The 26,099-nt window shown below is 52.9% G+C and overlaps 1 protein-coding gene and 1 pseudogene across 3 annotated transcripts in view; one reads left to right on the top strand and one right to left on the bottom strand.

Annotated features, from left to right (window-relative positions):
* The window catches only part of PCGF3 (polycomb group ring finger 3), a 54,814-nt gene that overhangs the window by 9,603 nt on the left and 19,112 nt on the right, over window positions 1-26,099 (top strand). For 2 of the 3 annotated variants that reach the window (XM_035005525.1, XM_035005523.1), the window contains exons 2-6: window positions 7,581-7,628; window positions 7,958-8,110; window positions 12,400-12,517; window positions 13,678-13,774; window positions 17,205-17,260. In XM_035005525.1, the coding sequence (XP_034861416.1) occupies window positions 12,409-12,517; window positions 13,678-13,774; window positions 17,205-17,260 (262 nt within the window). In that variant the 5' untranslated portion in view covers window positions 7,581-7,628; window positions 7,958-8,110; window positions 12,400-12,408. Of the gene's footprint in view, window positions 1-7,580; window positions 7,629-7,957; window positions 8,111-8,913; window positions 9,311-12,399; window positions 12,518-13,677; window positions 13,775-17,204; window positions 17,261-26,099 lie in introns of those variants that run through there. The other variant, XM_035005524.1, reaches the window with a different exon arrangement.
* LOC118010945 lies at window positions 9,444-9,537 on the bottom strand (annotated as a pseudogene).

The following is a 26,099-nucleotide window of genomic DNA, read 5'->3' as shown; positions in this document are numbered from 1 at the left end:
TACCTCAGGTCACTAAGTTACACCCAGATGTATATAAACCCTTCATTTAAGAAGTAAAAATTGGGAGTAAACGCAGCAATGGACATGGGCATCAGTCTGCTATATCAGTGAGTTGGTAGTCACTCATTTAACACGTTAGGCATCCTACTGCGTGCTCCTCAGAACACCCAGGGATGCAGGGAGAATAGCTGTGGGTGGTGGCCCGTGGCGTCCCTGAGTGGGGAGGCGAGGACAAGGCCTGGGGAGGTAGCCCTTTGCAGCTTTCTGCAGGGCTGAGACTATGGTGACCTGGGGGTGGGCGTGGGGGCAGCAGGGGTGCAGCCGGGCCCATGGGCTGGGGTGGGGGTGGGGTGTCAGGTCCAAGTTAGGGGAGAAGGTGGAGCAGGGACTTCACTGTCCTTTTGAGAGTCTAAATTCAAAGCACTTTTTATGTTATCTCATTATTTTTTTAAAAAAGCTTTTGTGGCAGTATGTAGCCACATAGAAATACATTTAAAGTTTCCCTTTTTCTCGTCATCTTGACCTGATTTCAGTGTCCCAGCAAGGAACATTCATGATATGCTTCTGTTCATCTTGAGATGTCGATGAATTCTGGGTGTTTGGCCTGCATGCGGAGCCCTGGCAGAGCCGTCCTTTCTTCCAGGCCTGAGGACCTCGTGTGGCCGTCAGAGTGCGCGAGCCTGACGACTACCTGTTGAGCCCTGCCATGTGCCAGGCCCCACGGGGGAGCAGGACCACACAGGGAACGGGTCAGTGGGTGCCACGGGGAGACTAGTGAGGAGCCGGGGCTCTGGGAGGCAGGGTCATGGGGTCAGGTAGGCCGTAGAGAAGAGGCTACAGTGGAACAGACAACAAAAAATAGGGTTCTGTCTTAAGCACCTGTCGCGTGCTGACGCGGGTCCTGCGGTTGGGGGGAGAGAGAGAGGCCCATCAGATGGAGCAGCAGGTGCGGATCCAAGATCATAACAGACTGGTTTGGGAGGACAGGGCATTGGGCATGGAGCAGAGTTCAGTTTGGTGATTTTCATGTGGAAATAGGAATTGGTCTTCTCGAGTACTTGGGTGAAGACAGAAATCTCTCTGGTTGATTGGGCAGCTCAGGGGTGAGTGCTCAGTTAGACATGATGGCCAGCAGTGAGGATGCAACCTCAGCCCTCCTGTGGGGGTTCACAGTGCCATGGGGGAGCAGGCTGGGCACCGCACCCTGAAGATGCTGACAGTGTGAGGGACGGGACAGAGGCCGGCATTAGACCTGGGGATGCGGTAGCCTGACCAGGGGGCTCAGGGAGCCAGCCTGCTGCCCTGAGGATGGAGGGCCAGGCTGGTGGGGAATGGTGCAAAGACAGCTCAGAGGTAGGCGAGGCCAAGGGGCACGGAGCTAGCATGTGCCCTGACATGGACAGACACTGATCATGGATGGAACCCTGACGTGGACAGGGCTGATGGGGCTGGAGCATGGCAGGAGGGCATGGCTCATCAGGAGTCTGGATCCTTTCAAGGGTTTCATGCGGGAAGGACATGTCTGATTTGCTTTTCTACGTGTTGCTCAGACTTGTCCACGAGATTGAATCAGTGGTGAGAGTGGACATAGGGAGGCCTGTCCTGGGTGCATCTGCCATCCAGATGGGAGCCATGGTGTGTGCAGGGGATGGCCGTGGGCACAGAAGGCTGACAGAGGGCATGGTGTTCAGGGCAGAAGGGGCAGGACTGGGGTGAGGGTGGTGTCAGGAGGGAGGAGAGGAAAGCATGCCCCCCACAGGGCAGCTGGTGCTTGGACATGGCGGGGATGGTGGGGGGAGAGCAGGTTGACAGTTTCTTAAAAAGTTGTCAAGCAGCCACATGTGGTCTGCTGGTTGGCATTTACTCCAGAGCATCTGTCCACACGGAAGATGTGGCCATGAGTTCCTAACAGCCCCACACGAAACAGCCCAGATACCCATCGACTGGTGAGCGGGCCAACAACATTGCAGTGGACGCTGCTCAGAGCGAGAATGAGCTGTTGGTGCCCCAACATGAGTGAGCCTCAAAACAGGATGAGTGAGAGGAGCCGCAAACACAGCACCCAGAACACGCCACCCCAGTGCAGTTACCGGGTGGATCGGGGGTCTCTGGGGAGAGGGGCCGTATCTCCACTGTGGTGGTCCTCTCCCAGGCGAATGTCAAAACAGAGTTGTCTCTTTAAAATACGTGCAGTTTATGTTTTGACAAATATTTCTCAGTAAAGCTGTTTGATAAAGGTTATGGGGCATTATGATCAACTCTGTGCTGGTGATTTTGATGAAGATTTTCCTAGAAACATACCACTTAGCAAAACTAATTAAAAAGTAAGTGGAAAACTTGAAGGTTCTTGTAGGAATTGGTTAACGGGAAGAAGCACAACCCCTGGGTGTGGATTTGCGTGAGGAGGCGGGTGCAGGTTCTCCTGGGGGGTCCCCGGGCAGGCGGGCCTGAGGAGGGTCCAGGCTGGCCCTGGAACTGAGGGGAGGGAAGTTGGCTCTGGCCCTGAGGGGGGTGCTCCCAGGAGGGGCCCACTGGTGGGGGGCTGCCCCCAAGCACTGCGTCTCTGGGTCAGGGGGCACAGCTGCAGCTGTGACCCGGGAGCCTGATGTGCGAAGACACCAGCGTAGTTTATGCCTTATAAAAGCCCTATTGCATTGCATCATATGTAGTCTGAGGATGGCTTTCTAGTAAAAATTAGGATATATGTGTATGTTCAAAGTATTTGAGGATATGCCCACAGAGGGAAACCCACCATTGCGTTAAGCACAGCAGTTAGTTCGGGGTGCCTAGGATTGTAGGGTGTTTTCCTTAGTGTTATTCTTTACTTTCCAAATCATGTTGAATAAAGGTGCATATTACTTCCACCCTGCAAAACAAACCCGGTGTATTTACCTAAAGGACAGTCACGGTGATGGAGGTGCAACGCGGTGATGGAGGGGTGGGGAAGCAGCCGCTGAAGGGCACTCGCAGGAGTTGGGGGGGGCGTGACCCAGACGGTGCGGTGTGCGGTGTGCCGCGGAGGGGCCCGGGTAGAGGCACCGGTGAACAGCTGTTGGCGGTGGAGGCCAGCTGGAGGGGTGGCCCACGGTGAGTGGACGGGGAGGCTGGGCCTCTTCACCCAGGATGACTGCCTGTGGGCCTGGGCTGGCCTGAAAGTTGTGGTGGAGAGACACGCCACCCATGCCCTTCTGGAAGGCTCGGCACCTGCGCGGAGCGCGTGATAGAACCAGCCTGCGTGAGACAGAACCAGGGCCAGAGCCACGGCAGGGAGCCACGTGGAAGGGATTCGGGAGTCAGATGTGGAGGGTGCCAGGGGTCTGGGAGGTGGGTTATCTTGGTAATGTCCTTGTCGCTGGGGTCTTGAGAGCAGTCTCACGGAGTTGGGGGCTGGCAGACGCAAGGGAGAAGGTGTTCACCAGCGTGGTGGACCTGTAGCAGACCCTCGTGGGGATTTTAGCTTGCATTTCTGGTTATGAAGCTGAATGTTTAAAAATATGCTTATTTGGATTTTCTCTTTTGTGAAGTGAAACTCCTCCATCCCAAGCAGGGACTGACATTCAAGCTTAGTTTACGGAGCAGCCTTGTGGAGCCTTGGCTGGACTGTAGTCTCAGGTGTGGGGTGTTCTCTGCCACTGTGGCTGTTTCCACTCTTGGGTCCTTTGATTATCTGATGCACTTATTTTTAACGAAGTTGATTTTATTAGTCATTCCCTTTGTGGTTAGTGCTTTTTGATTCTGCTTTGTTATCTTTTCCTCACCTGAGGTCAGGAAGATGTTCTCCCTAGTATCTTCCAAAGGTTTAAAATTGTATTTTCACATTTGGTCTTCATCCACCTGGAATTGATTATTTGGGGATGAGGGTGGGGGAGACGCCTGGTATAAAATGGGAGTTTGTTTTTGTTTTGTTTTTCCAATTTCACCACCAGGAATGATGTTTGTTGTAGTTTTTTTAAATTTTAAAATGCACTTTTAACAGAGGTACAGTCTACCCACGCTAAAGCTCACCGCAGCTTTCTGGTGTGGTTGGTGTCTTTTGGTGCATCTGTCCCACACCCCAGTCCTGACCCAGAACCCTGCCATCTCCTCAGACTTCCGGCCACCAGTCCCTGCCACTGGCCGGCCCACAGGCACCCAGATCTGCCTTTTCTAGAACTGTGTGTCCGGTGGGACATGCACTGCGAGGTCCTTGTGTCTGGCTTCTTTCCTGCAGCACAGAGTTCTGTCCTTTGTTCATTTTGGTTGCTGAGCAGTACCCGCTGAGTGGATGGACCACTTTCTGTTCCCCACCACCCGTTGACGGACACTGTGGCTCTTTCCATTGTGGGACTATTATGTGGGACTATTATGAAGAAAGCTGCCTTGAACATTCAGGCATAAACCTTTGAGTGCATATTTGTGTTTGTGTCTTATTTATTTATTTATTTTTAGGGTGGGGGAAGGGCAGAGGGAGAGAGAATCTTAAGCAGGCTCCATGCCCAGCGTGGAGCCCGGCACGGGGCTCGATCTCACGACACTGAGATCATGACCTGAGCCGATATCAAGAGTCAGACACTTAACTGACGGAGCCACCCAGGTGCCCCTGTGTTTCTTTTAAACAGAGAACTTTTATTAGCTTCTAAATTTGCTAAGAGTTTTTTAAATGGATAATGAGTGGATAATGAATTTTATCAAATGATTTCTGTGCATCTTTGGGAAGATCTTCTCATTTTTCTCCTTTTGTCTTTTGTCAAATTACTTTTTTCCCTCATAGTAAGCCCCCTTGCATAGTAGGGATAAAGCTAGTTTGTCAAGCATGACCCTCCTGCTCAGACACTCCTGGGTCAGGTGACTCCGTGTGCTTGCAATTTTAACACCGATGGCCACCAGTGAGTTCAGTCTGTGATTTTCCTTCAGTTCTGATCTGATGTGTGTGCATGTTACCTCCATAAAATGAGTTGGAAAATACTGTCTTTGTGATTGTCTGAGTGGATTTGTTTGAGGAGGTTTGTTTGGGTTCCTTGAACACTTGGTAGAACCGCCCTTGAGATGGTAGGCCTGGGGTGTTCCTGACGACTGAGTCCACTTCCTTAATAGTTACAGAACTTCTGGGTTTTTTCTGCTTGCCTCAATTGTGGTGAGTTATTTTTCTGGGAATTTATCAATTTTTTAAAAAATTTTTTTATTGTTATGTTAATCCCCATACATTACATCATTAGTTTTAGATGTGGTGTTCCATGATTCATTGTTGTGCCTAACACCCAGTGCTCCATGCAGAATGTGCCCTCCTCAATACCCACCACCAGGCTAACCCATCCTCCCACCCCCCTCCACTCTAGAACCCTGTTTGTTTTCCAGAGTCCATCGTCTCTCATGGTTCGTCTACCCCTCCAATTTCCCCCCCTTCATTCTTCCCCTCCCGCTGCCTTCTTCTTCTTCTTTTTTTTTTCTTAACATATATTGCATTATTTGTTTCAGAGGTACAGATCTGAGATTCAACAGTCTTGTACAATTCACAGCGCGGAATTTATCAATTTCATATAAATTTTCAACTTTGTCAGCATAAAGTTCTTCATAATTCATACCAATAGCATAGTTCTATTATTGCTCGAATGTAACTTTCTCAAAGAGAGACTCATTGACCCCCTTCCCCCCCACCAGTGCCCTGACTCCCCTTCTCTGCTCCTATTGATAGCATTTATCACCTTTTAACATACTAAGTAATTTACCCATGTGTAGCATTTATTATTTATTGTCTGTCTTTCTCCAGTAGAATGTAGGCTCTAGGGAGCCTTTTTTTGTGTCTTTTTTGTTCACTGAGGTCTAGTGTTCTAGCCACAATACAACTTAAATAACTGAAAAGTTCCTCATTCACAGTAGCCAGATCTCAAGGGCTCACCAGCCACCCTATTGGGCAGAGGGGATTCTTGGAGTCCCATCATCCCAGAGCATTCTGGCCAGCCCTGGTCTAGAACTAGGTCCCGTCTTTCCTCGTCTTGCTTCTCTTGTCAGTGCCTTAGACACACCTGGTAGTCTTCCTAACCAGCCAAGTAACTCTCTTCCTCCTTCCCTCCCTCCCTGTCTTCCTTTTTCTGTAGAAGTTAATTGAGCTTCAAAGATTAATTAATAATGCAGTGTGGAAAGCTTGAAGAGTAAAAATGACATAAACTGGATATAACGTGAACATGATTTAAGTATTACTAGACCCACCGTTCCAAGGTTGTACTTAACCACTATCGTTAAGCCACCAGGGCCCTGGTGCTTTCTCAGGTGTGTCCCTGCTTCAGAAGGGAGCAGGGACAGCACCTCCAGCCCTGCCTGTCCACCTTCCCACCTGGAGGGTGGGGAGACCTCAGGGCTTCCCACAGAGGAGGGAGAGTGTGGGCAGGCAGGAGGGAAGGGTCCATGGAGGTTCTGGAGGCGTCTCAGACTGAGCCCCCACCGTGGCCACCAGCCTGACCACCCCGGGGCCTGCAGGCTGGGGTGCAGACCACCCCCACCCCCCTGGAGCTTTGAGAGCAACCTGTTGGCTCCCTGTCACCCACAGTGGGAGCCCAGGTCTTCCCGGAGGCCTCACAATCACCCTCTCCCCTCAGCTGTGTTCACCAGGCTCCATTCAGTGAGGCCCCTCACACGGCCCTCCCTGAGCCCCGACCCTGGCCCTGTGCTGGTTGGTGTCTGTGCCCGTCTCCCCCTAGAACTCCGTGACCCCTGCCGTGGCCTGGAACCCAGCTTGGAGCCTGCGTGCTCGCCTTACAGGATGTGAGGAGGGATGTCAGGGTGCAAAAAACACAGAAATCACAGCAATTAAATACTACTATTCCCTGTCCCTCCCCGAGGTCCCAGCCTCCCATCAGGTCACCCCTGAGATTTGCCCCCTCCTCTGGAGCTGTGATGGAGCCCCCTGCCCCCACACCTCCCATAGGGCCTCCCAGCCCAGCAGCCCTTGGGCCTTGGTGACACCGGCGCTTGCGGGCAGGTGTGGGGTGCGGAGGCTACAGGACTGCCACTGAGATCTGTCCACGTCTCTGCAGTCGGTTCTGGTTCTTCACTAATGTCATTTTTTTTTTTTTTTAATTTATTTACTTGACAGAGAGAGACATAGCGAGAGAGGGAACACAAGCAGGGGGAGCGGGAGAGGGAGAAGCAGGCTTCCCGCGGAGCAGGGAGCCCGATGTGGGGCTCGATCCCAGAACTCTGGGATCATGACCTGAGCCGAAGGCAGATGCTTAACGACTGAGCCACCCAGATGCCCCTTATTTTATTTTTGTAAACATTTCATTTATTTATTTCACATAGAGAGACACAATGAGAGCGGGAACACAAGCAGGGGGAGCAAAGGGAGAGGGAGAAGCAGGCTTCCCGCGGAGCAGGGAGCCCGACGCGGGGCTCGATCCCAGGACCCTGGGATCATGACCTGAGCCGAAGGCAGACGCTCAACGACTGAGCCCCCCAGCCGCCCCTTCACTAGTGTCAGTAATTCCTGTTTTCCTCTTGGTTGTTTTAAACAAGTACATGGGCAAAGCCAAGGCTGCTGGCAGGGGACATGGGCTCCGTGTGGACCGCATGTGTGAGTGATGCCCCTGTGTTGTGTGTCTCCACAGGCCTCACAATGTAGCAGAGCGTTCCGGGCTGCCATCTGCCATGTACAGGTAAATGCAGTTTGAACTTTGATTTTTCTCTTCTTTCAGTGCATGTGAATTGCCTAGATGTACCCTGGATTTTACTGAGTAGACTGTCGCCACAGAAGTCATTTCCTTGCAACTCCTTTAGAACGTAATATCTGACAGCTCTAGGGGAGATTAGGGTACAGCCACTCCCACGTCTCCAGATTTCCTCTTAACTAACAGCTGCGGTTGACCGTGTTGTATTGTTTACTACGTGGGACTCACCTAAGAACTCTAGACAGCTTCATTACGGGACCGTGTGCATCCTCCATGAATGAGCTGACAGGAAATAACGGGGGCTGTTTCTGTGCCAGAAAATGGGCAGAGATCAAGGGACAGCAGGGAGGCGCAGACGTGAAGACCCGCAGGGCAGAGTGAAGCCGCAGGCGAGGACTGACCGCATCAGAGCCGCAGCCTGAGCGCCCGATGCACAGGCAGGAGGACGGGACCGAAGACATCTAGAAGAGGTGAGGCAGTCTCGCCCGGCCCCCAGGCCGGCCCTTCAGCGGCCTGTGTTGTCGCGTGGGGAGGGATGGACAGCTGTGAAAAGCCCACCGTTCCCGCGCACTGCTGACCTCTCCTGACGTCCGTGGGGTCTGCCTCCCAGCCCCTGCGAGAGGCTCTAAGACGCACCGGGCGAGGCATCCGGGGCTCTGCTGGTAGGTGCAGCGTGCGGAGGGTACACTCTCCTCCCCTGGCTCATGCCCACTGCTGTCCAGTGTCCAGGGCTGCACAGGGGCCACCAGGCGTGGGAGGCCCAGGGGCGGGATGTCTGCATGATGGTGACAGTGGACATTTCCCCTCCTGAGTGCAGCTCCTCATAGGCCTGAGGACGGGAGGGTGGCTGGCCTTGGGGCCACTCTCGTCTCCTGACGTGGGGGGTCAGCAGGTAGAGGGTCCCTTTCCAGGCTGTCGGGGCCATCCCCTCAGCCGGGCGCTGTGCTCGGGCGGCCTGCCCCCTCCGTCCTCCCTTGTCTCTTGCGACCTGCCTCCCTTGGGGTTGCCTCCTTTGGGGTTTCCTGTGGGTGAGACTCGTGTGTGCTCTATTAACAGGGGTCTCGAGAGGGGTGCTGTGTCCCTCGTGGCATGATTCCAGGAGGCACAGCGGTCTGTCAGCCGCCTGGTGCCCACCTGGGTGTCCCCTCACTCAGCAAGTGACGTCTACACAGTGTTTCTACCAGGACGCCCCACTCTCACTCTGTGCCCAAGAAGTGTTTGGTCGGGGGGTCTTGGAGACTTTTTGAGTCTTCTCTCAGCAAGGCCTCCATTGGTGGTTCCTGAGGAAACTGTCCCCTCGGTCCGTGGTGGCTGGTGACTCCTGCTTCCATGGGATCAGCTCACCTTCACGTCCCTTCCTTACTTGTCTGTCTCGGTGTGGACGCGTGAACTTCTGTGTTATTCTGTTGATTGTAGTCTGATTCATTCTGTTCTCCTGATGATAGTCACCCCATATCTTGAAGCTCCAGTTGTCGCCAGTGTGGCCAGTGGAGCCCTTGGAGCTGGGGCCAGATGCTCTGCCCCAGTTCTGTTGCATTCCCAGCCCCGCCTTACGGCAGCCGTGTTCCTGCACCCATGAGCCTCGTGGCGGACAGTGGTGTGTCCACACTGGGACCTAGGCCGCCAAGGAGCCATTACTCCCAGGCCCCCCCAACGGACAGAGCTGGGAGGTAGGTGTGGGAGTCCACACTCACATGCACACACACGTCTTCATCTATTTACCCACCTGCTCACTAAGCATGAGCTCACACTGACCCTGTCCCTCAAAGGGGCCAAAGGCCCCATCTGTGCCAGCGTGACCTGGGACTTTGTTTTGGCTTCACAAATTTGTGTGTCATCCTTGAGCTAATCTTCTCTGTATCATTCTAATTTTAGTATATGTGTGGCCAAAGCGAGCCCTGTTTTGTCTGTAGTTTGGCAGCTCAGTTACTTGGTGGTTGGGAAGATATTTTGTTGCTGAGCACATTACTGTGTGGTAGGAATATTTGCATGTCCTCATGTCCTGAGTGGCTGGCATATAAACGGCTGCTCAACAGAAGGTGGAGGACGTGAGAACAGTACTCAGTTGGGGCCAGCGTGGGCCTCACGTGAGGTTTCCATGTCGGCAGGCCCGTTTCCTGCTCTGCTTTGCTTGGGATGACTCCAGGAGTCAGGAGAGTCAGGAGATCCGCGCAGCTGATCTGTCCTTTTATGTCCTGCTGCACTCGGTGCTGCTGGGCTCCCCGAAGGCCAGCCACCTGGCTGGGCCTCAGTGCACACACGTGTGCCAAGAACAGGATGCAAACCCAGGTCGGCTCAGAGCGGGCCCGTCTTCACCAGATGAGGCTGGTTGGCCCACAGGAACCCTCTGAGAATGGTCCACCAAGCCCCATTTCATCTTTACTGGATTCCTAGTAACGTCAGCGAACCCCGACCCACAGACACACCTGGCTGCAAGGGAGGTGGGAAGGGCCCTGTCCAGTGGGGACCACGTGTCTGCTCTAGCCTGACGCTGAAGGGAGGAGAGATGTGAGTGAACAGCAGAAGGGTCTGCTTTTGTCTCGCGTTCCACGCAAATCCTGGAGCGGGACTGCAGTGTAGACACACGCCATTCCGTGAGCGACGCCAGCCAGATGCCTTCACTCACTCTGATAGTTTGTGGATTCTGACAGTTCACCTCCAGACTGCTGCTCCCTCCAGGCCCTCTGCCCCCTCACCAGCCACAGAGCCCCGGCCAGGCGCCCCCCAGGCTGCACTGCGCCCTGGCAGGGATGGCCAGCACTGCCCTCGGACCTCACGCGGAGGCACGTGGGCCGCAAGTCCCCCGGGTGGTTTGCTTTCTTTCCCCTTTCTCTGAAACAGCATTAAGCAGCGACTGCCCTTGCCCAGTGGCCTGGGAACCAGCCGCCCTCAGTGACGCCCTCAACTCTGACAGGCCTGTTTCTGGTCTTTGTGCAGACTTCTGTTAGGAATGCTCACTTTGGGGACATTCAGTCTGTGGGCATTCACTGGAGCAGCATTTCGGGTTGGTTTCCTACTACTGCTGGAACAGATGTGTCACCTGACAGTGCCGAAGTCAGAAGTCAAGGTGCCCCCAGGGCTGGCTCCTTCTGGCTTCTTTGTCTTTTCCAGCTTCTGGGGCACCTGCACCCTTGGCCCGTGGCCCACCCTCAAGCCCGCGGCGTCATGTCTCCCGGTCTCTCTGACTCTGACCCTCCCAACTCCCCTCTTAAGGGCCCTGGGATGACATGGGGCCCACAGGGTCATCTGGGACCGTCTCCCGTGTGAGGCGACGTACAGGTTTTGGGGTAGGATGTGGACGTCCCCAAGAGCTGCTGTAACTCCTGGCACAGCTCAGGAGATGCAGTAACAAAGCCAACCTTCATAGAGCCTGTGGTCTAGGGAGAGACTGGTACAGTGGGGCTGAGCAGGCAGGGGCGCACCCCCCGCCCCCGAGACAGAAACAACATGTCAGCACTTCAGCGCACCAGTGTCTGGACTTTGATGATGCCGGGGCGTGTGCGATGCTGATGTCCTGTGGGACAGTGAGGGGGATCGGCAGGTGGCCTTGGGAACCCCCAGTTGTGGGACTGGGCTGTGCTGGGCCAAGAGGCTGCTGAGGCCCAGGAAGGGTGAGGTCCTGGGGGGCCGGTTGGATTTCCCCTGGACAGGACAGAGAGAAGGGGAGGAGTGTCTGGCGCCCCTGCTGGCTAAATGAAATTGCTTTCTTAGCCAGTCCTCGGTGGCAGTTTTCTATGATTTGCCATTTTAAACAATTGCAGCAAACATCTTTTGAACTTGTCCCGTTATTAAGATAAATCTCTAGAAATGGAACAGCTCCTATTCTGTTCGGGTACATCTGGCTGGCAGCCCTTCTGACTGTCCGCTTCCCTGGGACTTGTCAGGACCGAACGTCGACTGGAATGTCTGAGGAATGACATGTGGTGTGACCTGCGTGTGTGGATGTATCTGTGGGTTGAGCACCTTTGCATGTGCTTATCAGCTGTTCCCGTGTGTCCACAATGAGGCCTCATTGGGGGACCTTGCTTCTCGTTCAGGTTGGGCCAGTGTTGCCCCCACTAGCGTCCCTCAGGGTCATTTGTCCCCTAGCTTTACAGAGGAGCCAGAAGCTCTGGCAGTGACCCCACAGCCTCCTGCTCCCGCAGCCTCTCTTCCTGCAGCTGCGCGGATCTCCTGACTCACCCACCCACCTCACCAGCTGGCTTCAGCTCAGTCCTGAGCAGGAGAGGTTCGGGGGGGCCTGGAGGGGCAGTGTCATCGGTGGTTAAGGAGAAGCGGTGGTGCATTTGCGGGGTGCCGCCCGTCGGGTGTCTGGCAGGACAGTCACGGTCCTCTGTGAGAAGACCTACAGCACTCCATTCTACAGATGGAAGTCGGGCCCCAGAGTCTTTGCAGCTTGGACCTGGCCCTGGTGGGTAGCTGAGCCCTTCTAGGGGGATGTGCTGTAGCTTGATTTATGTTGAGCCTGGACCTTTGATGGAACACCTGGGAGTATTTCAGGGGTGCCTGGGTGTGCAGTCGGTTGGGCGTCCGACTCCTGGTTTCGGCTCAGGTCGTGATCTCGGGGTCGTGAGATGGAGCCCTGCATCGGGCTCCTTGCTCAGCAGGGAGTCTGCCGAAGATTTTCGCTCTCCCTCTGCCCCTCCCCCTGTTCATGCTATCTCTCTCCCTCTCTCTCTAAAAATAAATAAATCTAAAAAAAAAAAAAAACACATGGGAGTATTTCAGATATTACTTAATAAGTGTTTTTTTCTTGCAGAAGCCAAAGATGTTGACCAGAAAGATTAAACTCTGGGACATAAACGCCCACATCACCTGCCGCCTATGCAGCGGATATCTCATCGACGCGACCACGGTGACCGAGTGTCTGCACACGTGTATGTGGGGAATATTCTAGAACATGGTGTTTGACAGCCGTGGGAGAAATGTGACTGAGTGTCTGCATATGTGCATGGCGGAATGTCCTAGAACGAGGCCTATGACAGCTTCGAGCCTTGTGGTTTCTTGATCCTTGGGCTTTCTCTTTTCTTTTATTTCTTTCTTCTTTTTTTCTCACCAAAAGCTTTTAGCTCAAGCACAAAGCAAGACACAGAAGCAGGACTAAAGAAGATCTTAAATCAGAGAAATTATTTCAAATTAAAAATATTATGGGTAATTTGAGTAGCGATATCATTTAAGAAAGCTAAATACAGGAAAATTTAGTTATTTCTGTGTAACCGCAAAACCAGTATAACTGCGTTATGACAAAATACTCATTTCTAGTGGACAGAAATGCTTATTTTTAAAATTTCCAAATGAATTCCTTAAACTTTTTAAACAGGGAAATGTGGTTTGGCTCCTCAAGGCTAATGAGCCTGTGTTTTGATGTTTAGAAGACCCAGCTTGTGCTGAACTGGGGGTGATTTAAGCCCCGTCTTGAGTGAACAGTTAGCAGGTGCTATTCACCTGAAGCTAGCCGCTGGGACGGTGGCTGAGGATGCCAGGCAGGAGCCCTCTGTGGGGACAGGGTCTTTGCAATAAAACCAATGCCTGGAATGCAGATGACTTTTGATCCTGTATTTTCTGCCTTAGAAAATAAAACATTTGCCAATTTTGATGGAACTTTTATTTTAAAGGTAATCATAGCTTTAAATTGTTATTCTCATTGAATTTTCTCGAATTCTGTTATACACAGAAAATCTTGTGATTTTTTTAGACAAAGATGAAAATTGTAACTGTTAGCCCCTGTGGTGAGAATATTCGGACGAGACCCTGAAGTGCATTCTAGTGATGTCTCAGCTCTTGACCTCTGGGCACCTCGTCCTCACTTAGGTGCCTCGTCCCTCTTATCCCTACACCCCAGACCTGCTGAGTGAGGCGCCTGATTGAGCACTTGAGACTTCTCTGTTGTTGGTGAGACCTGAGAGGCAGGTGTCCCATTGAAGCAGCCACGTGCGAGGTGGTCTGCACTGTGGCTGGAGTGCGTGCCGAGCCCGAGGACGTGTCGGGATCTGCATTCTGGTTTCACTTTCTGACATGCATGTGCTTTTGCAAACAGTCTGTCGGAGTTGCCTGGTCAAGTATTTGGAAGAGAATAACACCTGCCCCACGTGTAGGATTGTGATCCACCAGAGTCACCCGCTACAGTACATTGGGTAAGTGCCTCCAGGCTCCCCGGTCACAGCTTCCGGCATCGTTCCATGTCAGGGAGCCGCCCTGCTCTGCGCACCTGGCCTCCCTGCCGGCCAAGTCAGACCAGTGAGCACTGGGGCCGTTCCCACAAGTTTTCAGGAGTATTTGCTCAAATTGAATAATTTGAGGAACCTCAGGACCAATGTGGATTTCACTGGTTTTACACTAAACGGGCTGACATTTACTCTGAAGCGGGTGGCAGCCCTGGGTCCACCTTTCTGTTGTGGAACGAGTGGTCCTAGGCCCCTTGCGTGTGGCCTGCATCTTGTTCCTTGCAGCTGGTGGCCCTGCTGGCGTCAGGGGGTCGGCTTGTGGCTTTTATGCAGAGTTTTAAATGGCTTCCAGACTTGGGGGGCTGTTCTAAAGGAAGCGAAGCACTCCCCACACCACGTGGGAGCAGCAGAGGTAGGTCTGAAAATCTGTTCTGAACCACTCCTAAGGGTGTGAAGTATCTAGTGGGCACAGAAGAGTTTAAAAACATGTCGCGCAGCGAGAAACCACTCCCAGATCAGGAGGTGGATACCGCCAGGCCCAGAAGCCCCTGCCCAACAGCCCACCGTCCCCAGACAACAGAGCTTAGTACCCTTTGTCCAGCTCACTACAAGTGGGACCAACAGTGTGTTTGTGTGCCTTGCCCTTGACCCGGCCTGTTAGTGTGGGGTTCTGTGGCCGGGGGACATTGGGGTGTCCGTGGCGGGCACTCAGTGCTGCTCTGGGCCTTGCCGTGCTCTCCTGGGCTGTTGTGCAGTGCACGACCTTACCAGTGTGTCCTGTGGGTGCCCGTGGACTGCATTCTTGCCACGTGGTGGCTCTGTAGGGTATCTTGTGCTCTTGCCCTGGTTATCAGTGAGCCCCGGCCTCTTCCCAAATGTTACCTGGCCATTTGGACTTCTGGGAGGTGTCTGTTCACATCTCATGTCATTTTCTATTGGGTTCTTTGTTTTGTTCTGATTTTAAGAAACGCTTTATATATATTCTGGGCGCTAATTGTTGGCAGTGTGTATTCACGTGTTTCCTGTCTTGGGGGTGTAGTTTTGTAGAGCAGGGGGGCTTTCCTGATGTGAACTATAAAAGGCAGGAGGTAGTGGGGCTTCATGCCGGTGGGAAGCTGTGGAGACTCTGGCCTCCCTCTCAGAGTCCGGCCCCTCTCCTGCGCTCTGCATTAGGCAGGGCTTTCTGGAGAGCTGAAACTCTTTAGCAGTCTGGGACCCTGGTGTTCTAAACATAGCCTAACCTGCTAACACACAGAGGGGGCCAGTAGAGCGGAGCTAGCCAGGTGCATTGGCCAGGCCCTGCCTCTTCTCTGTGCAGTGACCATGTGGTGACCAGGGAGGGAGGCCAGGAAGGTCAAGGTGCAGAGCTAGGGGAAGGTGCTCGGCCCTGAGGCCTGCTGGGGGCTCTGGGCTCCAGGGTGGCTCTTTCCTGCTAATCCTGCCCCTTACTCCTTGCCCTCTGTGCTCTGCCTGGAACTACAGTGTTTTACCTGTCTTGCTGCCGGCTCTGCAGTTGGCTCGGAGCCTTGTTCCTGACACAGCTTCGCCCTCCACACTTGGCCCAGCCTTCTGCTCTGATTCTGCTACACCCTGATCGCGCGGTTGCCCCAAAGGAAGGGCCTTCAGCTCTGGGCTGGGGCAGAGTGGGGAGAGGGCACTTAGGATGGGGCAGCAGGGCCTGGTGGCCCCATGCAGGGCCCCAGGCAGTGGCTCGGGCCTTAGGAGGTAGGACGATGCCGTGAGGTGCTGGCTGCAGGCGGGTGCTGAGCCTGAGCTCCTAAGGTCCGGTGGATCTGTGAGGCAGCTCTGTCCTTCCAGGCTTCATCTTCAAGACAAGGACTTTAGCCATGTGGGCCAGGTCAAGAGAAGAGCTAAGAGAGGGTGTGTAGCCTACAGCATGCAGTGTAAGCATGAATACTGCAAAGAAGTGGCCTCTGTACCAAGGGGCTGCCACACCAAGAGCCTGGATGTGCCGACACCAGGAAAAATGCCCTGTGCTGTTCTGTCCTGCCTCCTGGAACCCTCCCCAGGGAGGGTCCCCTGAGCCCTCCACTCTGCCCTGTGGATCCTTGGCCAGGCAGGCAGGGCTTAGCATGTTCATGCAGAGGACCCAGGGTCGAGCTCTGCAGCAGGATTCGGTCCAGCCTGCTTTCCTTGTGGATCAGGTGAGCTTTCCACGAAGCCGGTGGGGGTAGTGTCGGAGATGGGAGTCGCACGTGCTGCAGGCCACCTGGGATTCGTGATGCTTATCCATGTGCGTGTGTCCGTCACCCATACACACACGTAATGTGAGCGTGGGGACGTGAGATGTATTTCTTGGTGTGGATCGTGGTCAGAAGGGTTGAGGAACCCTGCTTCTGGCAGCCACACCACAGGCTGAGTCGTCAGCCCAGTGTCTGGTAGAACTTCAGAGTTCTTGGAAATGGTGAGCGGTGGTCTCTGCAGGACCTGGTCCCCCACCGTTTGTGGCAGAACGGTGAGCCTGGTGCGTGGCTGCTGTGTGCCCAGTCCTGGCCTAGCTCTCTGGGCTAAGGTCGGTGGGTTTTGTGGAGCATAATTGTTTGTCAGTTAGTTACAAGTTACCTATCTGGGTTTCTTAAGGTTTTCATTTTAATGGATGATGTTTGAAAATTAACACTGATTTGAAAACAGTTACTTAAATGTATTAATAATTTATGTTTAAGGGCGCCTGGGTGGCTCAGTTGGTTGAGCGACTGCCTTCGGCTCAGGTCATGATCCTGGAGTCCCTGGATTGAGTCCCGCATCGGGCTCCCTGCTCGGCGGGGAGTCTGCTTCTCCCTCTGACCCTCCCCCTTCTCATGTGCTTGGTCTCTCTCATTCTCTCTCTCTCAAATAAATAAATAAAATCTTTAAAAAAAAAAATTATGTTTAAAAATAGCAAACTGGAATAAGAATTATATTTCAAATACTGTGCTTATGTAACATTCCCAGAAAACCTTCGTAGGTGGATCATAAAGACCACCAGAGGGCCTGATCTTAGGGCCTGTCCTCTACCTTTTTCAGAACGTTAAAGAAAAGCTTCCTGTCCGGTGGAGACCCGGGGAAGCACCCGTGGAAGAGGGGGGAGGCGGTGTGCGGTTGGACAGGCCACTGCAGGCCATGGCTCTGGTTGGCACTGCGTTCAGCAGGCAGAGGGCACTCATCACCTAGAGGACCTTTGTGCCAGCACTACTTGAAATGTTCTTAAGCTTCCAGAACCTGAATTAAATGGTGCATTAATTCAGGTCATATATAACGTTTGCTAGCACATTTTTTTAAGTGCAAACTAGAAGCAGAATTCAACCAAGATTTCAAATTTGTGATTGTGGAGTTTGCTCTTGTTATTGGAAAATGTGCCCGGGTTTTTGGCTAACCTTATCTGTTGTATTCTCTTTGCCAGTCATGACAGAACCATGCAGGACATTGTTTACAAACTGGTTCCAGGCCTTCAGGAAGGTGAGTGTCAGAATGTCTCTCTTGGACCGCAGAGTCTGCAGCACGGCGTCTGGGGGGCTTTCCTCGTGGGGTCCTGGCCCTGGAGGGAGGCCCCCTCTGTGGCAACAGCACCACCTGTCTTGTCGCTGTGCTGAACTCACGAGTACCGTGGGGCCGGCTTCGTCCACTGTCTCTGCCTTGCCGCTCCTGCGTTCGGGAGGAACGTGCTGAGCATGCAGCCTCGTGGGGGCGGCGTCCCTCATCATACCTCCGCAGACGCGCAACCAGTAGCCAGGGTGTCGATAAAGGTTAACTGCATTTAAAGTCAAATGTCATTGAGAATTAAAAAGAAATACTATGTAGTATAAATATCCTGAAAGTGGAAATGGCCGTTCTTTTTAAAACTTTTCTCCAGTTCTGAACACAGAGACCGTTGCTGTCCCTCTTTGTGGGGGTGGTGATAGGGGCGGTGGGGAGGGACATTGGTCTCAGGGTCTGGGGGTGGGATGACATGGCAGTGCCTGCTGACAAAACTTAGGTGCACTTTCTTTCAAAGATAAAATATGTTAGGAATTTCTTTGGGCTGTGTTTTCTCATTGTAATGTTTCAGAAGACGGTTATAATTTAAAATACAGCTTACTATGTTAGATCAGAAGATATTCATTTGGCTTTTCACATAACTTAATAATGTTGTTCATCTTTTCTTCACCATTCACAAGTTCATTTATATAAGAAGAATTTAAGTTTCCTGAGTAAAATGTAGATGGAGACAACCATCTTTTTTTTTTTTTTTTAAGATTTTATTTATTTATTTGAGAGAGAGAGAATGAGAGAGAGAGAGAGAGCACATGAGAGGGGGGAGGGTCAGAGGCAGAAGCAGGCTCCCTACCGAGCAGGGAGCCCGATGCGGGACTCGATCCCGGGACTCCAGGATCATGACCTGAGCCGAAGGCAGTCGCCCAACCAACTGAGCCACCCAGGCGCCCGGCAACCATCTTTTGATAGCCAAAAGTTTTTTAGTCCTAAGGCAAAGAATACATCCAAATAAAATGCCAGTACCTTTAAAAATTATTATAGAGTATTTTAAACACAAAAGCAGGCAGAACCACGTACAGAATCCCATGTGTTTATTACCCAGAGGCCACAGTTTTCCAGCTCACAGTGAATCCTGTTTCATCCACTGCCCCCGCCCATCTTCCTGTCCCAGAAGATAAGGTTCTTCTTAACACACGTAACCACAGCACCTTTATATATCTAAGAAAATAACAGTAATCCCTTGGTATCAAATACCCGGTCAGTGCCAACATTTCTAACTGCCTCGAGAATACCACGTTTTTCGAGTTTGTTTCAGTTTATTTCAATCCGGATCCACGTTGGGTCAGCCCCAGGGCTGACTGCTTGGCCCCCTCCTGGCCTCTCCTGTCTCCAAGTCTGGACTTGCTCAGGGCACCCCGGTCCTGTGAACTGGTGGCGTCTGCAGGCCTGAGTGGATTCTGGCTCTTGTTCCTGGGAAGCCCACCTCTGGTGGTTATTGCATCTGAACAGGTGCAGTCAGCCTGTCCGTCGGTCACCCCCGCCGCCCTGCACTAGCACAGCGTCCGTCTGTGATTCATTAGAAGCAGTAAAATCTGGCTCTCCCAGGGCCTGGCCCGGCCCGTGTCCTGGGTAGAGCGCATCCGCAGAGCCGTGCACCGCTGCTGGGTTCCTGAGGCCCACGGAGCAGAACTCCTCCTGTGCACGGCGTGCCGAGTTGGCTTTCTGGCCCCTCCAGCCACGTCAGGTGGATGGACATGCGTGCGTGTGTTCACAGCGCGCAGGGGTCCTTGTCCTTTCTGAAGCCCAAGTGCTCCCATTGGTGGTCCCCGACACCACCCTGGGAGTCTGGAATGGCCCTGCTTTCCGGGCAGGTGGGTTCTGGGCTCCTCTTGTTGACTTCCTGCCCCCTCCCCACGGAGTCCGGGTGCCGTCCGTGGGTGGGATGCCCTGTGACATGGTTATAATGGAAGGACATGGTGCGAGGACGATGATCCTGCTGACCAGGCAGGTTGCTCTGCGGGGGGTGTGCCCCATTTCCCCTTCGGGCCAGGGTCTCTTCTCACAGACCAGACGTTCAGCTTCTCCTTTTCTCAGACTCTTGGCCACGTGTGGCTCATCACAGGAACATCACAGCTCGGAAACCCTTCACAGCACAACAGCTTTGGCACAGGCTGTCTGCAGTTCATCATTGTGCTGGTTGCGCCCACGGTTGCAAACCTGATTTCTCAGGTGGAGGCCCCATTCTGGCAAGCCGGCTTCACCTGGTGGGGGCAGCACCTGCTGCTGTCCGCTCCCGCCGCTGTCCGCATGCCAGCCGCTTCTCTCTTCCCTGTAGACGAGGCCTTCCTGGTGGAGGCTCCGTTTTTCAGTTGTCTGTTGTTTCCTTTTTAAATAATTTTTTAAAAACCTGCCTTTGTAGAGGCCACATTTTATAAAATTTATCGAATGGCCCGCAGCTTGGTTCTCCCGCCAGCGTGGCGCAGAGGAGCTCCCCAGCACGTCGGGCTCTGCCCGTCTTGACGGGGTGCGTGGGTCGTCTGCTCCTGGGCTCCTTCCTGACCGAAACTTAGGACGTTCCCATCTTTGGCTTTAGCCGAAGGGGAGGAGATGCGCTGAACACGCTTTTGCAAATTTTTGTGGGTGTGGGTGGATATATTTGGCTTTATTCTGGAAGTAGAATCTCTAGGCCAAGGGGTCTGCATTTTTATTTCTTTCTCTTGCCTCCGCACTGGCTGGAGTGGGAGTTGGCAAACTGCAGGCCAGATCTGGCTTGCTGCCTGTCTGTAGGGCTCATGAGCCAAGAATGTTTTTTAATACTTTTAAATGGTTAGGAAAGAGTCAAAGAATAACATTTGTGATGTGAAAGTTACAGTAATTGAAATTCCGTCATCCGTAAGTAGTGTTGCTGGAATACAGCGTGCTTACTCTTTCCCGTCTCGTTTGTCTTCACGTCACAACACCGAGCAGGAAAGGCGGCAGCCTGGATGGGGCGCTCTCGCCGCCGCACCACGCAGATCTCAGAAACGCAGTTGCAGCCCAGCAGCTGTTCGAGAGCTGTGTGTGCCCTGGTGAGACTCTGTTGTCAGTGCATACGCATCATGTCAAAACAAGTAAGAAGGAAAGTATGGGCTCCAGATGTTGCCCTTCGAAGCCGCAGTGAAGTGTAGATGGTTTTTTTTCGGAGCTGTCCTCGTGAGTGCGCTCATCACCAGACTGAACGCACAGGACCCCCGATGCACAGGAAAGCAACCTTTGGGAAGAACTGAAAGTCTAAAATGGAATATCTCATCACAGCAGGATTTCTTCACAGAAATAAAAGATGAAGATGAGGCTGCAGTCAAAGTGAGTTTCTGATTGGCTCATGTGTTAGCAAACAAGGAAAGCTGTCTACTGATGGTAAGTTAATTAAATCTTGCTTGACCGCAGCAGCGGAGGTAATGCACCCAGAGAAGGAGCTTCTCTCAGGGAGGGAGCTTCTGCAATCAACATCAGGAGTCACTGAGAAAGCGAGGCAGGCGGTTTTGAGTGGTTTTCCTTGGCTTTGGTGTCTCCAGTCTGCTCAGCTGTTCGTTTGGTGAGCTTGGAGTGACTAAAGAAGAAATCTCTCCGAGCAGCGCGGAAAAACTGCAGGCGGGAATATCTTCAAGGGGTTGAGAAACTTCTAATTCAGTACAACTGAAGTGGAATCTGCCAAGACGTGTTACAACCAGTGGTGGTAGGAATGCGTGTGGATCAGGAGGATGCTCAGTTGAACGAACGAACCATGCCTGTGAAAATGGAAGATGTCTGGAGGACGTCATGTTCATCAGCAGGCACGCTGTCGAGGTGAATCTTTCCTGTGTCACTGAGCCAGTGGGGTCCGCAGTAGGCTCCGTCCGCTCTTTCATATGTTGCCGGCCCGGGCGTCGGAGTTCCTGTCCGAGGTGGGGCTGAGCGTCCTGACTTCCCCTCCCGCACAGCCCTTAACGGCTCAGTAGTGATGAAGTGTGTGTGTGTGCAGTTTGGAGCTAAGGGCAGAGGAAATTTTCAGAATGGAAAGAGGCACCTTGAACATTGAATGACTTCAGAAGTTACCTTTTGCCAAAGACTTGATAGTGTTTGGTAATGAAGTCAGCACGACTTCGATGCAGACTCCACAACGGAGACTCCTGCTGGGGTCACGCGGCCCTGCAGATGTCATGCCCTCAGAAGTGAAAGGAGGAGGGAGATCGCCAAGCCCATGCAGATTGCAGCAGGCTTGTTTTCTGGGCTCCAGCTGCGGGCCCAGGACCTCGAGTGCAGTCCACCTTTCAGAGTCCACTAACCACGCTGCTGTGGGGCTTCAGTCCACCCTTCTTCAGTGGGGAACCACTAGCCCACAGTGTGATGGCGTCACAGGGGCCAGCAGCAGGAGGAGAGGCTCACAGAGTTCCTTGAGCACCTCCTCGCTGACGCATGAGCCACATAAAGTCCTGTGCTTGTGGCCTGATGTCAGCGTTTCTGTGTAGAAAGACATGTTCAGAAATGAAAATGTGTAGAGTCTCGGTAGAGATGAACATGTGTGACCAGTTTTGATGGTAAGGAGCACTAACTTTTCACCCCAGTTAAGTATCGTTCCCCCCAAAAGAGTCCATTTTTCTTGTTAGTGGCCTATAGTGCAAAAAGTTGTACTCAATTATAATTACCGTATTTTGAAATTTCATAACTTCTGGTTTCCGGTTCCTCATGTAAGGAGCTTGGAAGTTGCCACTCTGTCCTAACAAAAAGCTGAACAGACTGAGAAATCAGCCATTTTTCTTAGATTGTAAGAGGGGTGGACATAGGGCAAACCGCTGCCCCAAGATTGGAGAGACTGGTATGGGGGCCCCAGCTCCCAGGGCAGAGACTCCGGAGCGGAAACCTCCCTGGGAACTGGCACAGGGCCGAAAACCTCTACTGTGCTTGAGGAATTGCTGGAGGCTCCATTGGACAATTCAGAGAGAAAAACCTGCAGGGAGATCCAGTATCGTGAGCTTCATGCCCAGGAGCTCAGCCACGGTCTCTCAGTGCTTCCCGCTGGGGAAGCAACTTCAGGAGCCATTCTGAAATACCTCCAACGAGGCCTGCCCCCCGGGGAAACTAGCTGAGCAAGGGGAGCCGGTCAGCTCCAGCCACCCCTTCCCACCGAGCACTGATGAAGTTCAGTGTGGAGGCCTCAGCTCCCTGAGCCTGAGACCTATTCAGAGGAGCACAGAGCCCATCCCCTTCCCCACCCCTCACCACATCACTAAAGGCCTGGTTACGGTAATTCCTCGTCCCTGGCACATCACAGCTGGCTCACGAGAAAAAAAACTACAAGGCTCGCTAAGAGACAGAACAAGCATCAGAACAGACATGGCAGGGATGTTGGAATCGTCGGACTGGAATTTAAAACAGTAAATATGCTAAGCGCTCTAATGGGTAATGTGGACCAGAACAGGTGGGTAGTGTAAGCAGAAGGATGGAAACCCTAAGAAAGAAGCAGAAAGAAATGTTGGAGATAAAACCACAGTAGCAGAAATGAAGAAAGCCTCAGGTAGGTTGATTAGTAACAGGACTTGTGTGGGAAAGAACCTTGAGGTTGGGGATCTATCAACAGAAACTCCCAAGTCTGAAAATACAAGAGGGTATGCACTAAAAATCAGAGTCTCCAAGGACGTGGGACAGTCGCAAGGGCGTACGGTACACGTAACGGGAACACGAGACGCAGAGGAGAGAGACAAAGAACAGCAGAAATACGTGAGCCGATAACGACTGAGAATCTCCCCAAACTAACGTCAGACACCAGACCCCGGACCCAGGACCCTCAGAGAACACCAGGCAGGATCAGCGCCAGGAACACAAGACCTATGCATATCATTTTCAAGCTACAGAGTAATCAAAGCTAAATGAGCCAGAGGGAGAAAACACCTTATTACAGAGGAGCAAAGGTAAGAATGCACCTGGCTTGTCCTCCAAAACCACGCCAGCAAAGAGACCGGAGAGTGCAGTGTTTAGTGTTGAGAGAAGAAACCACCAGCCCGGAGTTGTGTGTCCCGCAGGAGGGGAGGAGAAGTAGAGACCTTCTCGGCGAGACAGAGGTCGAGGGAACTTGTCAGTAGACCTGCTTTGCAAGACCATACAAGAAGTTCTTCAGAGAGAAGGAGGTGCTATAGGTCAGAAACTTGGACCCACATGAAGGAATGAAGAGCATCAGAGAAGGAATAGTGAAGGTAAAGTGAAACTTTTGTTTTTCTTCATCTGACAGATGACAGTTTATTCAAAATAATAAGAGCAAGAATGCACTCTGTTATATTTCCATAAAACACTTGCCTTCTCCCCTGTCCCAGACCTACCTACGTCATATCTCAGTTTTGCTGCTTAGCTCACACGGCCCCAGTGTCTGCTCTGTTTGCTGATGGGGTGCTTGCCAGCCCTGAGGCTGGCGCTCTGAATGGGATGTTGGGTCTAAGTGGTGCGCATGGACGTTCTCGTCTCGTGCCTGATCCCGGAGGCGGGGCGGGGGGGAGCAGTCTTTCACCCCCGAGTGTGACATTGGCCGTGGGACCCCGTATGTGCCTGCGTCATTGAGGAGGAGCTGAGAGCGCCAGGGAAGGACACTGGCTCATGCCCAGTGTAGCACTGTGTTTCTCACTCCCCTGGACTCTCCCAGCATCCTGGTTACACCAGGATTATAACTTGTAATTTTTACAAAAAATGAGATCATGCTACACAATCTGCCTTTTTCACGACGACATATTGTGGTGCTTGCTCCACATCAAAAATATGGCCTTGGGGCACCTGGGGGCCTATTTGGTTGTGCGTTGGACTCTTGATTTCGGCTCAGGTCGTGATCTCGGGGTTGTGGGATCGAGCCCTGCGTCAGGCTCCACGCTCAGTGGGGAGTCTGCTTCAGATTCTTTCCCTTTCCCTCTCTCTGCCCCTCCCCGCACTCACGCGTGCACTCTCTCTCTCTGAAATAAATCTTTAAAAAATATGTGACCTGTATCTTTTTTTTTTTTTTAAGTAGGCTCCACACCCAGCATGGAGCCCAGTGTGGGGTTTGAACTCACAAGACCTGAGCTGAGATCAAGAGTTGGACCCTTAACCGACTGAGCCACCCAGGCGCCCCTGATCTGTATCATGTTTAATGGCTGCACGGTATCCCAGGGTAGCAAGTAAATTAGGGTCGTCTCATATGTTGACTCTGTCAGTAGTGGGTAGTATCTTGCCTGCAGTGTTGAGAAGGGTTCTGAGGCTCTCTTGGCCCGCCTCTGGCTGGCCCAGCCCCCGTATCTAAGCTGTTTCTAGCCCTCCAGTACTGTGAAGAAGGCTCCGGCGACTGTGTGCAGCCCTCTCTCCTTATGCACTAGTGTGGCGACTGCTTTAGGGTAGATCACCAGCAGAATTTGGGGGCCAGTGGGGAAGTGTTTAAATAGTTGGGGTTTTTTGTGTGTTTTTTTGGTTTTTTTTTTTTTTTAAAGATTTTATTTATTTATTTGACAGAGACACAGCTAGAGAGGGAACACGAGCAGGGGGAGTGGGAGAGGGAGACGCAGGCTTCCCGCGGAGCAGGGAGCCCGATGCGGGGCACTGGGATCATGACCTGAGCAGAAGGCAGATGCTTAACGAATGAGCCACCCAGGGGCCCAAAGATTTTTATTTATTTGACAGAGAGAGACACAGCGAGAGAGGGAACACAGCAGGGGGAGTGGGAGAGGGAGAAGCAGGCTCCCTGCCGAGCAGGGAGCCCGATGCGGGGCTCGATCCCAGGACCCCGGGATCACGACCTGAGCCGAAGGCAGACGCTTAACGACTGAGACACCCAGGCGCCCCTAAATAGTTTTAAATAGCAAATTACCTTGCTGAAAGTTCACCCCAAGTAACATCTGTGGGCTGGTGTCTTCCTGACATGGAGTATCGTTACTTTCAATCTTCTTTTCCTCCTGATAGGTGAAAATTTTTTACTGAGAATTAAAACAAGGTATTTCAAGCTGCCCCATTTCCGCGTTCGGTGAGCATCCTCTCGCACCGACCGGCGGGACCGCAGTGTCGTCCTTGGAGAACCTGGTGGGAGCAGTACATTTCACACCTTTATTCTGAGCCAGCTTTTGTATGATTATTGGATCCCAAATTTCCCAGACCAGTCTTCTGGCTTGGCACTTGGCACTGGTCCCAGCACCCCATCCGTCTGCAGGCTAGCAGTGCCGTCCCTTCCGTTCTGAGGGGCGGCCACTTTCTGCCTGAGCCTGCTACCCCTGCATCCGCGCGCTCCTGCGGGATTGCACTGCGAAGCGTCGGTGTGGGTCCAGGGTGTGACCAAGGCGTATTCCCGGCCCTGGAGCTCGGGTGCACGGGGGAAGACAAACGTGCAGGGGAAAGGGGCAACAAGGTGTTACGGGGTCAGGTACGCATGAGTATTTTTCATAGTGTGATTTGTAGGATTTTAGCTTGAGCAACTTGGGTTTAAATTTTCTTTGCTACCTGCCGCGTGGCCCTGAGCAACGACCAGTACCTTCGTTGTCCGGTGTGCGCTTCGGAGTCGCGGTCAGTAGCTGCCTTGTCAGAATCGGTGTTTCAGCCTGCTGCTCCTGCCGTCTCCCGGCCCGGCCCCCACTCTGCGGGCAGCCAGCAGTGACTGGCCTGCCGGCCGCGGGGAGCAAGCTGACTGACTCGCTTCTGAGGAGGAGACCAGAGGGCAGTGTGGTGGCCTGGCCTGTCTTCCGGAGGGAACCTTCCTGGGGCAGAGGGGCTGCGCGGCTGCCTCCCCGGGACTCAGCGAGCTGTGATGGCTTGCCACAGACACCAGGGGGCACTCTCCACCCGCCGCCGGGCACCCCTGGGTGGC

This window comes from Mirounga leonina, unplaced genomic scaffold (assembly GCF_011800145.1).
Source record: "Mirounga leonina isolate KUSES-001 unplaced genomic scaffold, KU_Mleo_1.0 Mir_129, whole genome shotgun sequence".
NCBI lineage: Eukaryota > Metazoa > Chordata > Mammalia > Carnivora > Phocidae > Mirounga > Mirounga leonina.
This window is presented reverse-complemented; position numbering and strand designations above follow the sequence as displayed.